Raw genomic sequence first — 18922 nt, 5'->3', positions numbered from 1 at the left:
ATGTGGTCTAACTGGTTCTGCCATCATTTGCTGCCGCTGATTAGTCACAATTTACTTTAGGCCATTCATTGCTTTGTTCTGTTTTTCTGACTTTTATATTTTTATTCTGAAGTGCAAATCACAGCAATTTAGATAATGGTCTGGAGTTTCTATTTAGTACAGTTGTGTAAGATTTAAACGTTCTATTGCCTTATAACACCATGCTGTACAAAGCCTGTCAGAAACATGAGCAAGTTTCTCATGTCAAATAAAATGTTCCATTTGCAAATATATTGGGCTTGAAATTCCCCAACCTTGCGCCCAATTTTTCGACAATATTTTGCTGTTTTTGGCGAAAAACGGCGAACCGGAAAATTTGGTGAAGTCGTGTGCCGGTGATTTTTAAGTACCGCTGGGGAGCGGGCCGCTGATGTGCAAGACTTGAAATAGTGCTTTCGCCAAAAATTTAGCTCTGAGCGCACCCGCAGATAGGACAAAAAACTTTGACAGAACTCAACATCTGTAAGCCCAAGGTGGTTATATTTAAACGATTGAAGTTTTTTTTGGATGCAAAACAGGAAGGTTCAGATGTGTTTGATTTGCAAAAGGTTTAGGCCTGGAAATTGGACAAGGCCCCCCAAACAGTGTCAAGGGCCAGCGCCTGTTGAAGGTGGTCCAGGCAGTATGCAAAATTCGTGCTGCCTGCTCATTATAATGATTGCAGCGCTAAACGTGCTGCTGATCGGTTTAGCACTCAACAGGTGGGCCAATATCGGGTGCAGGCCAATGGCCAGTAATGTTTGGCCTAGGGCCTCTGCATTACTTAAAGCGGAGGCGCTTTGTTGCAGCAGTACCTCATTGTCAGTCAAAACAAAGTCATGGCACAACAACCACGTCTGCGTGTTGCAGACTGGCGCAATCCAAGATCCAGGAGTACGTGCTGAGGGACGCACTAAAAATTGGTACAGTCGCCGCAAAGGCACGGTGGGGAAGAGCCACAGTTTAAAGCCCTTCCGCCACGATAAACCCAGGGGCTGGAATCAGTATAAAACTCCCCTCGGGCTGTACTGGTAAACTTTTTGTATACATAGAGCACCATGATTTGAAAAAACCTATGTAGTGCCATGTATAATGCAAGTTCTGTTTAGTAATGTATGTTGCAAAGAAATGTAACTGTACCCTCACCCATTCCGTGTACCGTATAGTGCCACTAGTTAAGTAATTTGATGACTGTATTACAATGTATCCTGGATTGTACTGAAATGTACCTCGAAATGTAAAGCAAGCAAATGTATTGAACGGAACTGCCGTCAGCATCCAAATGTATTGCATGGAATTACTGACCACATCCAAATGTACTGAACTGTCTTCCAATGTATTGTGCACATTTTTTTATATGAATAAAGTATATTTTGAAATTTAAAAAAAACAACCCAGAGAGAGAGAGCAACAAGGTTTTCGAATGCTGCACTCGGGGCCTTGGTAGTGACAGTTGAAAGGCGGCGGCATGTACTGTTCCCACAGGGTGGCAAGAAGCCATCCAAGGCTATCTGTAGAAGGTTCTGGTCGAAGATAGCTACCTCCGTCACCGCCATCATTGTTATGCCAAGGACATGGATCCAATGCCGAAAGTAGTTTAATGATCTCACAGGTGCAGGTGCAGGTGAGTGAAGGCTTTATCAAATGCCATATCCCACCATCTGCACCACAAGCCTCACATTGCTCGATGCACCACACCTTCATTACTCACCGACCAACAATCTTTATCTATCACCACTCATACCTCACAATCATAGCTTCACTTCACCCTTACAACCATACCACTGCTGCAACGCCCACACCTCAACTTGCATACTCTGACAACTATTCAACCATGGCAGGCACAATTTTTATTTATATAGCGCCTTTAACGTAGTGAAACGTCCCAAGGTGCTTCATAGGAGTTTGATGAGATAAAAAATTTGACACCAAGCCGCATAAGTAGAAATTAATGCAGGTGACCAAAAGCTTGTTCAAAGAGGTATGTTATAAGGAGTGTCTTGAAGGAGGAAAGAGAGGTAGAGAGGCGGAGAGGTTTAGGCAGAGAGTTCCAGAGCTTGGGGCCTAGGCAACAGAAGGCGCAGCCACCAATGGTTGAGCGATTATAATCAGGGATGCTCAAGAGGGCAAAATTAGAGGAGCGCAGACATCTCGGGGGTGTGGGGCTGGAGGAGATTACAGAGATAGGGAGGGGCGAGGCCATGGAGGGATTTGAAAGTAAGGATGAGAATTTTGAAATCGAGGCATTGCTTAACTGTAAGCCAATATAGGTCAGTGAGCACAGGGGTGATGGGTTAGCGGGACTTGGTGTGAGTTAGGACACGGACAGCCAAGTTTTGAATCAACTCTAGTTTACGTAAGGCAGAATGTGGGAGGCCAACCAGGAGGGCATTGGAATAGTCAAGTCTAGAAGTAACAAAGGCATAGATGAGAGCTTCGGCAGCTGATGAGCTGAGGCAAGGGCAGAGGTGGAAATAGGCGGTTTTAGTTATACTGCGAATATGTGGTCAAAAGCTAATTCCAGGGTTAAATATATTCCCCTCCCTCCATTCTTAACTTCCCCTCTCTCCAATCTTACATCCCCCTCCGGGTTACAGTGGCTTGCAGTGCACAAGTGGCAAAATGGGTCCAGTGCGCAGGCGCCAAAGCCCACATCTGCGGGCCTAAAGAACGAGTTTGTGATGCAACTGAAGAGTGCCTGCGCACTGGAGGCTTGCGTCCATTCCAGTGGGACTGCGTGGCATGCAATGCCTAGTGTGCAGCAGACTAGAAGTAACTGCGCGGGCGCGCAGCTTAGGGACAACAGTGGTCAGGACCCCGCTGTCAACCCACCTCCATGCTAGTCTCCCAGATGTCGGGCCAGTCAGCGCTGAACAGACCTGACAAAAAGCGGCAGGAGAGGCAAATTAGATTATTAAGAGCTTGTTAACAGGCACTTTAAAAAAAACTATTTTAAGCTCACTTTTAGATTTTAAGAGTTCGCCAACGGCTTCCCCGCTGCTCGGAGATCACATCATGTAAGGAGGTCTGGCGTTGAGTCAGCAGTGGATGATTTCTTAACTTAGTTGCAAATAGTCCCATTCCATAAGTTAGAAGCTGTTGCTTACTGCATTTGGAAGACAGATTGAGCTTTATGCAGGTTGCAAGTGTTTGGAGCAAACTCTCTATCCAGTGTCACCTCATTGGAACAAACTCTCTCACCATTGACAAATCACTTCTGTCATCTCAAGTTTACCTGCCATCTGTTACATCAGCATTGGTGCCCTTGAAAAAAAATCTCACCTTAGTCCTCAGAATCCTACCACGATCAGCCCCAACACCAGCAGCACCAACACTACCACTAACTTTCTCTGCCATGCACCTTTGTGCAGTGATTGTCAGTATTTGCAGCACCTCAATGCTGTAGAACACTGACAGCATAAATGTCATAATTAATTGGGACCGGTCCTTTTAAGGAAAACCTGCTGATGACACATCATCAAATGACGTCACCAGACCGGCTTCCTTTTAATTGGCCGGGAACCTCACTGGGTGGGCTTAACAAGCCCAATCATCTTAAGATCAATTCAACAGAGCGGGATAGAGCCGGCAGTGGGCTGGGACCTCGCTACAGACCTTGGCGTTGTGAATCCGTCTCGGTAGGCAAAATCGCGGCCAGAGAGTGTGTTTTTACTTGTAGGGAAGAGCAAAACTACAGGCAGTCAATATAAAAGAAAGTCACCAAAAAAAATCGAATAGGGAATTCAGAAGAAACTTCTTTACCCAGAGAGTGGTGAGAATGTGGAACTTGCTACCACAGGGAGTAGTTGAGGCGAAAAGTATAGATGCAATCAAAGGGAAATTAGATAAGCATATGAGGGAGAAGGGAATAGAGGGTTATGCTGATGAGGGAGGATTGGGGGGGGGAGGGGGCAGCTCGAGTGGAGCACAAATGCTGGCATGGACTGGTTGGACCAAATGGCCTGTTTCTGTGCTGTAAATTCCATGTAATAATATGTGAGAATATGTCTCAAAAATTTACACCGAGTCAAAGAAGGAGACACTAGGGGGGAAAAACCCATTGTGCCCCGTTTGGGGGTGGTAACATCCGTGAGGCGGGACTTTTTGCACCAGGCGCGGAAGTCCTGTCCCGTTCTCGAAATTGGGGTCATCTCTAGGCTGCTAATGGGGTGGAAACAGAGGGAGCGGGGCAGGTAATGCTGACGCATAGGAGGAGCTCTCCCCTTCATTAAAGGGGAGGGCACAAGCTGCCAACTCTGCATGTCCCACTTGGACTACCGGGCGTGGGGCGCCGTGCCATCAGCCCGACACTCAAGCGGAGTGCTGGGATGTCAGATCGCAGCATGGACCTCGCATTCAAAACTCTAATGGGCGGTGGGAAAATGACATTAACTTCCAAGATGGTTGACACCTCCCCTTTAAGTAGTGAGCGTCCTGCTACCCCATTTTAATCCCCGAAAGCTGTCGTTCTCATCGCCCAGTGCAGCTGCAGGGGGTGTGGGCCAATTTTTGATCTGGAGCAAAAACGGGGTGCTGCGCATGGTGATGATGTTGTCATTGCCAGCAGAGCGGGGTGCCACTGGTTACCGCCACTGCTAAATTCCCATGGAATTTAGAGAGAGTCGTTAGTGGCGATGTACCTGGGAAAAAAGTCATTTGCACCCCGTTAGCGCCCCCAAGGCACAAACAACCCCAATTTCTCCCCCTAGGACCGGTGACCAAAAGTTAGGATAGGGGCAGCAGAGTTTTGGACGAGTTTAAGTTGATGGAGGATGGAAGCTGGGAGAACATTGGAAAAGTCAAGCCTGGATGTAACAAAGGTATGGATGAGGGTTTCAGCAGCAGATGGGCTGAGGTATGGCAAAATTACAGAGGTGGAAGTAGGCAGTCTTGGTGATGGAGAGGATATCTATAGACATAGGTTCTCAGATGCTGTACAAGGCAAGTTCCTGACCTATGCTGGCCTTTTGGGGCAGAGGGAGGTACCTAGTGCAAGTAAGGCAATTCCACACAAGATGTGAACAATTCTTTTTATAAAGTTGTACACCAACTTGGGACATTCCAGTGTTGCTCCTGGTAGTGGAATGCAAGCCAACACTGTCAAAAGCTAAACATCTGATTCCCCAAATTTTTCTGCTGCAACATACAGGCATGTGAAAGACTGTGGGCCAAACCAAACATAATGCACACACTCAAAAAAACAATTACTGTCCTAATGTGAAATTAGAATGCATGATACACTGTACATGATAGCAAAGCATCCAAGTATTAGGATTTTGTGAAAAAAAAAGTGTGATGTCACTTACCTTCACAATAGGACATAATACAACAAACTGGTTTCGCAGAGCCTCAAAGATGCGTCATCAATAAAACTGTATTGTACAATATCTCACACAACGTGTTATGACCACAGAATGTATCCCTGACCAGCCGCACGCTCGAGCATGCCAGTGATTTTCTTGGGTCAATCAATGCTGCAGCATTAAATACAGCTGGTAGACAGTGCTTGTAATTGTGATGTTTGTGAATTGAGCATAAAACCAATCTCATTAAAAAAAAAAATCAGACATCTTCCAAAATTTAGTTCTGCATTTTTCAACAGCAAGCAAATTAGTATCATCATGTGTTGTAGCCAGGACTGAGAAAGGTTCAAAGTTCTATGACAAAGAAATCAATTTGCAAGAGATTTGCATAATGGTAAAGGTAATGTGTGTGGCAAACCGAGGAATGTTTTTTTTTTAAAAAGAGCGCTTTCACAACAGTTTCCAAGATCAGTAGCTTGCCCATATCCAGAGAATGTATTTTAAAAATGTTGGCAGAAGTAACAATGCAACTGTACTAGAGGATGTGGAAAAATAGTTAACTGTAGAAAACAAATTGGTTCTGAAAAAAGTCAAGATAGATACAAGTGATTGGACCCTGATGACATTAATCCTCAGTTGCTGAAAGAAGTCAGAGAGGAGATAGCAAAAGCTCTGGTACTAGGAAGGTAGCCAAAGTCATTGAAAGTTGGCATACAGGTACAGCAGGCGGTGAAGAAGGCAAATGGTATGTTGGCCTTCATAGCTAGTGGATTTGAGTATAGGAGCAGGGAGGTCTTACTGCAGTTGTACAGGGCCTTGTTGAGGCCTCACCATGAGTATTGTGTGCAGTTTTGGTCTCCTAATCTGAGGAAGGACATTCTTGCTATTGAGGGAGTGCAGCGAAGGTTCACCAGACTGATTGGCAGGACTGACATATGAAGAAAGACTGGATCGACTAGGCTTATATTCACTGGAAATTAGAAGAATGAGAGGGGATCTCATAGATGCATATAAAATTCTGACGGGATTGGACAGGTTAGATGCAGGAAGAATGTTCCCGATGTTGGGGAAGTCCAGAACCAGGGGTCACAATCTAAGGATAAGGGGTAAGCCATTTAGGACCGAGATGAAGAGAAACTTCTTCACTCAGAGTTGTGAGCATATGGAATTCTCTACCACAGAAAGTTGTTGAGGCCAGTTCGTTAGATATATTCAAAAGGGAGTTAGATGTGGCCCTTATGGCTAAAGGGATCAAGGGGTATGGAGAGAAGGCAGGAATGGGGTACTGAAGTTGCATGATCAGCCTTGATCATATTGAATGGTGGTGCAGGCTCAAAGGGCCGAATGGCCTACTCCTGCACCTATTTTCTATGTTTCAATGAGATGAGCAGAAACTTTTTCACTAAGAGAATTGTGAACCTGTGGAATTCTCTACCACAGAAAGTTGTTGAGTCCAGTTCGTTGGATATATTCAAAAGGGAGTTAGATGTGGCCCTTGCAGCTAAAGGGATCAAGGGGTATGGAGAGAAGGCAGGAGTGGGGTACTGAAGTTGCATGATCAGCCATGATCCTATTGAATGGTGGTGCAGGCTCGAAGGGCCGAATAGCCTGCTTCTGCACCTATTTTCGATGTTTCTATGTTTCTATACCCTGAATAGTATTTACCATAAATTAATTAAGGTTAGAAGTAATTCATATTCAAATCAACAGGATTATCAGCAGTTTTTTCAGTGCTTACAGCTACTATTGTACTGAAAGTGGTAATTTAATATTGATTGTTGACACACATTTTCTCTATCCTGTACAATAAATAGATGCTATTGAAAATACAATGAGGAGCAGCAATGGGTAAAGTAAAAGCATACCTGGTAAGTAACTTGATATGCTTCACTTCAATTTTTAGGGAAATAAACAATGCAGGAAGTAATTAAAATGCAATCTTTAATAAAATAAAATTACCTAATTTGTAAATCGATGATCACTTGTCGCCTGTCCACCTGCTCAGTGTACACTTTAACACCAGAGATTTTGGGTGGCTGGGAACACAAGAATAAATTTATTAGCAACTCTCATACACAAAGTTTGTAGATAAAGATACATTTGCAAACTATTTCTTTTAAATAAAATATCTTGAAACAGTAATTTGCACATTAACTCAACAGAAACATAAAATAATCCTGTTACTTTGTTATTTCTGTAAAATCCTTGAAATATTTTTTGGGAAAAATATCGAACAATTAAACTCAATCGCCTAGAAATTGGATAAGGCCTGAAAACCGGTGGGAGCACCACCGAGCGCTATTTTCCCATGCCCGTTCTAAGTGGCAAAATTTGTGCTGCCTGCTCATTTACATGATTGCAGCGCTGATCTCAGTGCTAAACCCACTATTGATTGGCTTGGTGCTCAATGGGTGGAGGAGGGGGGCAATACCGCCAACATATGGCCTCGGCTCCCTCCACTACTTAAAGGGGAGGTGCTTTGTTGCAGAAGCACCTCACTGTCAGATGAAAACAAGCTATGCACAACACCATAGAAAAAGGGCAAACGTTTTTGAGATGCAGCACAGGAGGCCTTGGTCCTGAGGGTCCAATGATGACAAGGGATGTCCTAAGAGGCCTTCAAGCAGCAGATGGATCTGGAAGGAGATATATCAATCCGTCATTCCAGTGAGTGTTGTCCCCAAGACCTAGAGCCAGTGCGGCAAAATGTTTAATGACTTTACACGACTGGTCAAGGTGAGTGAAGGCTTCATCAAATGCCAAACCCCACTTACTGCATCATTAGCCTCACACACTGCTCAATGCACCACACCCCCAGCACTCACCGACCAACAATCTTGCCTCACTGATGATGACGGTATGCTCATACCCAATCCTACTTCTCACATCCCACTTCCCCCCGATCCCACAATCCCTTCTCACATACAAGCTGCTGATGGTGCATGCATGGGTATCTTGCTTCCCTTCCACTCACCACAACCTGACCCATGTGCCTTTCTGCTTGCAGATGCGCAACAATTGCGATGTGCCCAGCCTGTCCCTGAACATGAGGAAGAGACTGAAGGAGGAGAAGGCGGCACATCAGCACTGCACCTGACACTCAGACACCAGCTCAGAAATGACTTGAGGGTAGTATCGAGGTGGAATGTGCATGTGGTGAGTCACTGGGCATGAATGGGCTGCAGCCAGCTCAGGGGGAAAGGGTAGCTCGGGCTCGGAGTGGGAGTTCGTGCACGAGCTCCACAGGACTCAGCTAATGACCTTGAAAGGGCGGCCTTCAGATGAAGGGCACCTGAAAATGATGGGCAACGCCATGAGGCACCTGTGGATCCAAATATGCTGATGCATGTGCTGGCCAATCTCGCAGCTTCCATTGCAGCACAGCAGAAGCGACCCCATGTCTCATTGCTGCAGTGAAAGCTCAGACAGCTGTCATCGTAGCTGGGTTTACGAGTGTGGAACGGGGCTTGCTGGGTGTTGCAGAAGGCCAGCACTGTCCTCAAACAGATTACTAGCAGTGCTGATCAGCAGTGGCTCCGTGGAGCAAGAACCTGCTGTCCTCTCTCAGGATGACAGCATTCCTACTCCCACCACTGCCACTCTGCCAGTGCCCTTACTGTTCCCCGTCAGCCAACCCAGACGGCTGCCGCCCACGCCGAGGTGGTACAGTCTACAGCTGGGCCTTCAAGGTCCAGAGCTGCTCGAGGTCATCCTGCAAGACCTTCTGCACTCTTCCACTCTGCTGCAGCCACGGGTGGAGCACTTCGTAGAGCACTAGAGGAGGAAAAGGCACATGAAAGACAGTCACCGAGGAATGCACAAGGGCGACTACTGGACTTTGTGCTTTAGATTTGAATTTGATTAATTTATGAATTGTGTTTGGAATGTGTGTTTTGTGGTGGCTTTCATTTCAGCTTTGTGCCCAGGAGGGCTCTGTGATATTGCGTGACAGAGGGATGGTATGATGGGGAAGTGGTGAGCAACAGGGTTCTGTGGTTTCATTCACTGGAATCAGATTCTGATGAGGCTCTGTCCAGAAAAGGGATTTGCTGCCTGCCTTCTCCCTTCCTCCTCCTCTGCCTGAGGTTGTCTGGGAACCCATGGTGGTATGGGCTACACCCTCATGATGGCCAAGTTCTGGAGCATGCAAAAGACTACCACAAAATGGGACATATGCTTTGGTGAATACTGGAGGGCTTCTCCCGAGCGGTCAATGCAGTGGAACCATTACTTGTGCACCCCAATGTACTGCTCGATGACGTTCCTGGTGGCAACATGGCTGTCATTACATGGCCACAAGCGGTGGGATTGCAGAGGGGAGTCATTAGCCAGGTGGAGAGCGGATAGCCCTCGTCTCCAAGCAGCCACCCTAGAATTCGATGTGGTGGCTGGGAGATTGCTGGCACACCAGACTGGCACAGGATGAAGGCACCATGACTGCTGCCAGAATACCGGGCATTCACCATCACAATGCGATGGGTGTGGTTGTACAACGACTGCACATTAAGTGAATGGTAGCCTTTGCGGTTACAGAACATCACAAGATTGGTATACGGTGCCCGCAAAGCCACGTGACGCTCTATACCATGGGGAAACCCAGTATCCTGGCAAAGCCATATGTGCGCTCATCCTGCTTCTCTCTGTTGAGAGAGAGAAGACAATGAAGTCCCTTCTACTGGAGTGTAGAGCCTCTGTAAACTCCAGGATGTAGTGATGGATGGTGAACTGGGAGATGTTCGCCATGTTGCCTGCTGCAGACTGGAAGGATCCGGTGGCGAAAAATTTAGGGCCACAGGGACGTTGAGTACAATTGTCACCCTGCTGAGGCTGTATGTCTGGTTCCAGGAGGCGGCAGAGTTCTGTGACCAACTGCTTGGTGAAGTGGAGCCTCGAATACACTGCTCCTGGCTTAAGTGCAGGTAGAAGTGTTTGTGGAAGACCCTAGGTGGGTAAGGCCCCTCCTCCTCCCTCTGGGAGCATCTTGTCCTTTTCTTCCCTGACTCCACTCCATTTCCCTATCATACGCGAGCGCGATAGGGACTGCAAGTAAAGCCGCCAAGACTGTGCAAGTGATGTGAGCAGAACCCTTTAAATGAGATCCAAGGCGTTCTCCATTTACAGCAACATTCCCTGTGACCTCACTGACTTTAAACAACTCTAAAAAGCTCGATAATAAAAACAGAAAATGTTGTAAATCTCAGCAGGTCAGCAGCATCTGTGGAGAGAAAAACAGAGTTAACATTTCAGGTCGATGACCCTTCGTTAGAACTCCAGAAAGCTCAAAACAGTTGCAAACTTAAGACAACTGCAGAAATAGAACTGAAAAAGCAAGTCAGCTGCAAGTTGTTGATGATCCTTTTAAAAAGCGCTGCTCCTTCCTGCTGCTGAATGCTTGGTCAGCTGGTTGTGATTAGGAGAGGGTGTTAAGTGGAGCAACGTTCAAAATGGCAGATTGTGCAATGCTGACTAGACGCACTCTCATTGACGGCACGATCTGCTTAAACTAAATAACTGTAGCGAGCGCTAGCAACTGCAGCACTGCTGACCATCCCAAAGTAGTGGCTGCCGCAGGATCCGCCAGAAGCAAGGCAGCCGCCATCTTTTTTGATCAAAACTGCCCTTCATGGCCAGTGCTAAACCTCCGAATTTCACAGCCAATATACTTACAGTAAAATATTAATTTCAAACTACATGCTCTGTAAGACAGGTACAAATCTATGTTTCAATGTTCAGTAGGCTTTTGTGGAGTTACTGGTGCTGATTTTTCTGGTCTCCCTCTGCCCCAGCACCAGACAGGCATCGTGCCCGAGTAATGGCTGCTTCTGTCCAGGCCCAGGAGTGCTGACATTTCCTGTCCTGGAACAGAGGTAGTCCTGGCACAGGCCTCTATTCCCAGCTGCACCTAAAAGCCGGTGCAAATTTAACCATAGCTGCAGGCTTCTCACACCTGCAGCTGCACATGGGCCTTCAAGATCAGGACCTTCAGACTCCTGTTGGGGCCTACCAGCTGCTGATCTCCAAGTGGCACAATTCTTTCTGGGGCAGGGAAGGAGCAGGCTGGCCAATAATTTGAAAGCTTATCTTGCCTGTCTTCAGCTTGATCTGGGATCCATGCAGACCTTTCAGTCGACGAGGGTTAAGGAATACCACCAGATTTCACTGTGTGTCCCTATACTGTGATGCCTACTTGTACTTCTTTCAATTTCATATACTGTATTCGCTGCTCACGATGTGGACTCCTCTACATTGGGGAGACCAAGCGTAGATTGGGTGACTGCTTTGCGGAGCACCTCTGTTCAGTCCACAAGTGTGACCCTGAGCTTCCGTTCGCCTGTCACTTTAATTCTCCACTCCATTCTTACTCTGACCTCTCCGTCCTCGGTCTCCTACACTGTTCCAATGAAGCTCAAGGAACAGCACCTCATCTTTCGTTTAGGCACTTTACAGCCTTCTGGACTCAACATCGAGTTCAAAAATTTCAGAGTGTAGCTGCTACCAATTTTTGGCTCCCTTCCCCCAGAGCCTGTTTCTTTCTTTCTTTTTTTTCTCCTTGTCTCGAATGGCAGTTGGTCATTATCCCGCCATTCACACCCTATCTTGACTCATGTTTTTCTAACTCCTGGCAATTATCATTTGAATTTGAAGCATCATCCTTTTTGTCTCTCTAATCTCTTCTGTCTTCCAATCTATCACAGACCTTCCCCTTTGTTCTTTCTTCCTTCTTCCCCCTCCCCCTTTCGATGCTTGTTCAGAATCCGTTCTTTCCGAACACTCCAGTTCTGACAAAGGGGTCATCGACCTGAAACGTTAACTCTGCTTCCTCTCCACAGATGAAGAATGCTCCATAAGATGCTCCCAATACATTAGCTGAGTACATCTGTTATCGAACTACTGGCTGCAAATGAGAGACTTCTGAAAAACTACTGCAGCTGCAAATGCATAATAGTTACAAGTGTAAATGTAAATATGTTACCAAATACTAAGAAGCCAAAGGATTATAAAACAGAATGCATTATAAGAAAAAAAGAAAGACTTGGATTTATATAGCGCCTTTCACGGCCACATCTCAAAGCGCTTTACAGCCAATGAAGTACTTTTGGAGTGTAGTCACTGTTGTGATGTAGGAACTGCGGCAGCCAATTTGCGCACAAGCAAGCTCCCACAAACAGCAATGTGATAATGACCAGATCATTTTTTTTTTTAATTATGTTGATTGAGGAATAAATATTAGCCAAGACACTGGGGATAACTCCCCTGCTCTTCGAAATAGTGCCATAGGATCTTTTACGTCCACTTGAGAGAGCAGACGGGGCCTTGGTTTAACGTCTCATCTGAAAGACAGCACCTCCGACAGTGCAGTGCTCCCTCTGCACTGCATTGAAGTGTCGGCCTAGATTTTTTTTGTGCTCAAGTCCCTGGAGTGAGATTTTGGGACTTGAACCCACAACCTTCTGACTCAGAGCCAAGAGTGCTACCCACTGAGCCACAGCTGACACTGTTACACAATTAACACAATTGTGGAGCACGCCATGGCGAGAGACAGGAGTAACTCATTACTAAGCCCTCCAGGATTATTTTCCAAGTTTGTAAATTAGTGAATATATTCACCAGTAGCATACCTGGATTTATTTAAGTATTATGCAGTACAATTCCTTGAGCTAGGTTAGCTTTGTTGTGTATGGAGAAAGAGTCAGACTGAACGCTGTGAGCTCAAAGTAAAGTGTGACCGTAGTCTTTTATTGCAGGTCTCCAGAGTGCCTCTCCAAACTGTGAAGCCTCCTTAAATACCTGTGCTCCCAAGGGATTATGGGAGGGATGAGCCCTCTGGTGGCTGTACAGAGTAAATACAAGTCCACATATATAACAAGCTTAATATTTATGAAGCCTGTTAAAAATACAGGATTAAAATGCAAGTATGAAAGAACAAAAAAGCAGAGCTGATGGACTCTGAGCTGGAATGACAGGTTCAGTTGCGATTTGGCATAATGGCAGGAGAGCAGGCAATGTCTTAAATGGATCCTGCTGTGAACTGCTTTGACCATGGAGAAAATGATTAAAAACTGCTAAGAGCCGGTCTCATTGTCCCAATGCATTCAAACCCATTTTTACTCAAAGTGAGCAAGAATAAGATGTTCTGGTCTATAAACTTTGGGTACTTTTATGATTCATTCTTCACTGCTTTTAATAAAGTAACTGATTTATTGACACGTCTGACTAAACGTACAAGCGAGCCAAGGGCAACAAAGCGGACTTCAGGAGCCATTACAATTACAGAATATCCCATTTCATAAATTGCAATTGTCTAGGACACAAAAGTTTGTAAAATGTTTAAATTTTCTTTAATTGTAAAAACAACATTCAATTCTGTGTAAAATATGGAATCAATTATCAAGAGTAAACTTGTGGATTATCTGTACAAGAACAATCTGGTAACCAAAGGTCAGCACAGCTTTAAACTGGGAAGACCCTGCCTGACCAACCAACGTGATTTCTTTTAGGAAATATCAACTCAAGTTACCAAAAGAAAAGTGAGTAAATGGAGTTGAGGTACAGATCTGCCATGATCCAACTAAATGGCGGAACAGGCTCATATGGCCTCCCGCTGTTCAGAATTCCTATATTCTGTACAAAAGTTCCACAAAATATTTGATAAAGTTCTGCACTAAAGATTCGGTGTAAAAATTGGGCGTGGATATGAAACTGGCTGAATGGAAGAAAATCATTGGTACTGGTTAGATGGATCATGTCAGTTTGGAGCAGTGCCTCTTGGCTCAGTTGTTAGACCAGCACGGTTTCCAATTACATCAATGACTTGGATTCTGAAACTCAAAGCAATTTGGTTAACCTTGCAGATACCACCAAACTAGGAAGGGCAGTGGAATCGAAGGAGGCAGCCCAGAAACTACAAAATGAGCTAAACAAAATAGATGAGTGGACTGAAAAATGGTAGATGAAATTTAATTCAAACAGGTGTAAATTTTTGCACACTGGAAGGAAAAAATAGGCAATATAAATACTTCATGAAATGGTGTTGAAATAGCCAAGGTTTGGAGTTGAAAGAGACCTAGGAGATTAAGTAGACTCATCGTCATATCATCATCATAGGCAGTCCCTCGGAATCGAGGAAGACTTGTTTCCACTCCTGAAGTGAGTTCTTTGGTGGCTGAACAGCCCAATACGAGAGCCGCAGACTCTGTCACAGGTGGGACAGAAAGTCGTTGAGGGAAGGGGTGGGTGGGACTGCTTTGTCGCACGCTCGTTCCACTGTCTGCGCTTGATTTCTGCATGTTCTCGGCATTGAGACTCGAGGTGCTCAGCTCCCTCTCGGATGCACTTCCTCCACTTTAGGGTTGTCTTTGGCCAGGGATTCCCAGGTGTCAGTGGGGATGTTGCACTTTATCAGGGAGGCTTTGAGGGTGTCCTTGTAGCATTTCCGCTGCCCACCTTTGGCTCGTTTGCCATGAAGGAGCTCAGAGTAGAGCACTTGCTTTGGGAGTCTCGTGTCTGGCATGCGGACTACGTGGCCTGCCCAGCGGAACTGATCAAGTGTGGTCAGTGTTTTAATGCTGGGGATGTTAGCCTGAATGAGGACAGTGATGTTGGTGCGCCTGTCCTCCCAGGGGATTTGTTGGATCTTGTGGAGACATCATTGGTGATATTTCTCCAGCAACTTGAGGTGTCTACTGTACATGGTCCATGTATCTGAGCCATACAGGAAGGCAGGTATTACTACAGTCCTGTAGACCATGAACTTGGTGGCAGTTTTGAGGGCCTGGTCTTCAAACACTCTTTTCCTCAGACGACCGAAGGCTACACTGGTGCACTGGCTTTTCAATGTCCAGACAATGCAGAGCATTAAGAAGGCCAATATGATGCTGAACTGCATAGTCAAAACAGTAGAAAGTAGGTCAGAAGAAGTCCTGATCAAACTATACAGTGCTCTGGTTAGACCGCACCTTGAATCGTAGAATCATAGAAATTTACGGCATAGAAGGAGGTCATTCAACCCATCATGTCTGTGCTGGCCGAAAAAGAGCTATTCAACCTATTCCCACTTTCCAGCTTAGTCCGTAGCCTTGTAGGTTATGGCACGTCCTAATACTTTTTAAATGAGACGAGGGTTTCCTGCCTGTATCAATCTATCAGGCAGTGAGTTCCAGACTCCCACCACCCTTTGGATGAAAAAAGTTCTCCTCAACTCCTCTAATCTTTCTACCAATTACTTTAAATCTATATCCCCTGGTTATTGACCTCTCTGCTAGGAGAAATAGGTCCTTCCTATCCACTCTATCTAGGCCCCTCATAATTTTATACACCTCAATCAAGTCTCCCTTCAGCCTCCTCTGTTCCAAAGAAAACAACCCCAGCCTATCCAATCTTTCCTCATATCTAAAATTCTCTAGTCCTGGCAACAGCTTCGTAAATCTTCTCTGTACCCTCTCTAGTGCAATCACATCTTTCCTGTAATGTGACCAGAACTGTATGCAGTACTCTAGCTGTGGCCTAACTAGTCTTTTAGACAATTCTAGCATAACCTCCCTGCTCTTATATTCTATGCCTCAGCTCATTAAGGAAAGTACCCCATATGCCTTCTTTACCACTTATCTATCTGTCCTGCTACGAGAGATTTGTGAACATGCACTCTACGGTCCCTCTGTTCCTCTACACTTCAGTATCCTACCATTTATTGTGTGTTCCCTTGCCCAAATGCATTACCTCACACTTCTCTGGATTGAATTCCATTTGCCACTGTTCTACCCACCTGACCAGTCCATTGATATCTTCCTGCAGTCTACAGCTATCTTTGTCATTATCAACCACACGGTCAATTTTTGTATCATCTGCAAACTTTTTAATGATGCCCCTAAAGTCTAAATCATTGATTATATAACCACAAAAAGCAAGGGGCCTAGTACTGAGCCCTGCGGAATCCCACTGGAAACAACCTTCCAGTCACAAAAACATTTGTCGAGCATTACCCTTAGCTTCCTGTTACCGAGCTAATTTTGGATCCAACTCACTGCTTTCCCTTGGATCCCATGGGCATTTACTTTTCTGAACAGTCTGCCATGTGGTACCTTGTCAAAAGCCTTGCTAAACTCCATGTAGACTACATCAAATGCACTACCCACATCAACCCTTCTTGTTATCTCCTCAAAAATTCAATCAAGTTAGTCAGACACAACCTTCCCTAAACAAATCCATGCCGACTGACCTTGATTAACCCGTGCCATTTTAAATGACGATTAATACTATCCCTCAGAATTTTTTCCAACAATTTGCTCATCACTGAGCTTAGGCTGACTGGCATACAATTAAATCGATCTATTCCTTTCTCCCTTTTTAAACAACGGTACAATGTTAGCAGTCCTCCAGCACCACACGCAAGAAGAGAGCCTCTGCTATTTCCTCCCTTGCTTCTCAACAGCTTGGGACATATTTCATCCAGGACTGGCAATTTATCTACTTTCAAAGATGTTTAATATTTTCTCTCTCCCTATATTTATCTTATCTAATATTTCACACTCCTCCTCAACCATGTCTGCATCGTTCCTCTCTTTTGTGAAGACAGAGGAAGTATTCATTCAGTACCATACCCAGGTCTTATGCCTCCACACACAAGCTTCCTTTTTAGTCTCCAATGGGCCCCACTCGTTCTTTAGTTATTTTCTTGCTTTTTATATATTTATAAAATATTTTGGGCTTTTTCATGCCGTCTTTGCCTTCCTAATATTTTTAGTTTCACCCCTGCACTTTCTATAATCCTCTAAGCTTTCTGCAGTATTCAGCTCTCAATATCTGACATAAGCATCCCTTTTTTGCCTTATCCTACCCTGTATATCCCTTGACATTCAGGTAGCTCGAGATTTGGGCAGTCCTACCCTTTTTACTTTGTGGGAACATATTTGTTCTGAACCTCACCATCTCCTCCTTGAATGCCTACCCTGCTCGGACACTGATTTACCTTCAAGTAGCTGTTTCCAGCCCACTTTTGCAAATCACATCTTAGCTTAGTAAAATTGAGTTCTGTGTCTAGTTCTGGTCACCGAGAAATATGAAAGACATTCAAGCACAGGAGGCGGTGCAGAGAAGAGCCGTGAGGCTGATCCCTAGTGTCAGAGGTCTCAGTTAAGAACAAAGGCTGGAGAAGCTTGGAAAGGAGGCATGCGAGAGGTGATCTTAGAGGTATACACAATAGTAGATGGTATGCTTTAAATTAAAACAGTAGCAGTAGGACAAGGGAACACATGCTGAAAATGTCAAAGATAATATTAAAACTGATTTCAGGAGATTCCTCTGCAGGCAGAGAGTGATTAACATGTGGAATGGATTTCCAACCAAAACTGGTGGAAGTGAAAATCCTGAAATAAGAACATAAGAACATAAAACATAAGAATTAGGAACAGGAGTAGGCCATCTAGCCCCTCGAGCCTGCTCCGCCATTCAACAAGATCATGGCTGATCTGGCCGTGGACTCAGCTCCACTTACCCGCCTGCTCCCCGTAACCCTTAATTCCCTTATTGGTTAAAAATCTATCGATCTGTGATTTGAATACATTCAATGAGCTAGCCTCAACTGCTTCCTTGAGCAGAGAATTCCACAGATTCACAACCCTCTGGGAGAAGAAATTCCTTCTCAGCTCGGTTTTAAGTTGGCTCCCCCATATTTTGAGGCTGTGCCCCTAGTTCTAGTCTCCCCGACTAGTGGAAACAACCTCTCTGCCTCTATCTTGTCTATCCCTTTCATTATTTTAAATGTTTCTATAAGATCACCCCTCATCCTTCTGAACTCCAACGAGTAAAGACCCAGTCTACTCAATCTATCATCATAAGGTAACCCTCTCATCTCCGGAATCAGCCAAGTGAATCATCTCTGTACCCCCTCCAAAGCCAGTATATCCTTCCTTAAGTAAGGTGACCAAAACCGCACACAGTACTCCAGGTGCGGCCTCACCAATACCCTGTACAGTTGCAGCAGGACCTCCCTGCTTTTGTACTCCATCCCTCTCACAAAGAAGGCCAACATTCCATTCGCCTTCCTGATTACCTGCTGCACCTGCAAACTAACTTTTTGAGATTCATGCACAAGGACCCCCAAGTCCTTCTGCACCGCAGCATGTTGTAATTTCTCCCCATTCAAATAATATTCCCGTTTACTGTTTTTTTTTCCCAAGGTGGATGACCTCACATTTTCCGACATTGTATTCCATCTGCCAAACCTTAGCCCATTCGCTTAACCTATCTAAATCTCTTTGCAGCCTCTCTGTGTCTTCTACACAACCTGCTTTCCCACTAATCTTTGTGTCATCTGCAAATTTTGTTAGACTACACTCTGTTCCCTCTTCCAGGTCATCTATGTATATTGTAAATAGTTGTGGTCCCAGCACCGATCCCTGTGGCACACTACTAACCACTGATTTCCAACCGGAAAAGGACCCATTTATCCCGACTCTCTGCTTTCTGTTAACCAGCTAATTCTCGATCCATGCTAATACATTTTCTCTGACTCCGCGTACCTTTATCTTCTGCAGTAACCTTTTGTGTGGCACCTTATCGAATGCCTTTTGGAAATCTAAATACACCTCTATCCACCATGTTCG

At 45.1% G+C, this 18922-nt stretch overlaps 1 protein-coding gene across 1 annotated transcript in view; it reads right to left on the bottom strand.

Moving 5' to 3' along the window:
• Positions 1–18922, bottom strand: part of LOC139257543 (extended synaptotagmin-3-like) — a 184863-nt gene that overhangs the window by 87160 nt on the left and 78781 nt on the right. The window contains exon 4 of the mRNA XM_070874517.1: positions 7281–7357. Within this exon, the coding sequence (XP_070730618.1) occupies positions 7281–7357 (77 nt within the window). The remainder of the gene's footprint in view (positions 1–7280; positions 7358–18922) is intronic.

This window comes from Pristiophorus japonicus, chromosome 3, assembly GCF_044704955.1.
Source record: "Pristiophorus japonicus isolate sPriJap1 chromosome 3, sPriJap1.hap1, whole genome shotgun sequence".
Taxonomy (NCBI): domain Eukaryota; kingdom Metazoa; phylum Chordata; class Chondrichthyes; family Pristiophoridae; genus Pristiophorus; species Pristiophorus japonicus.
This window is presented reverse-complemented; position numbering and strand designations above follow the sequence as displayed.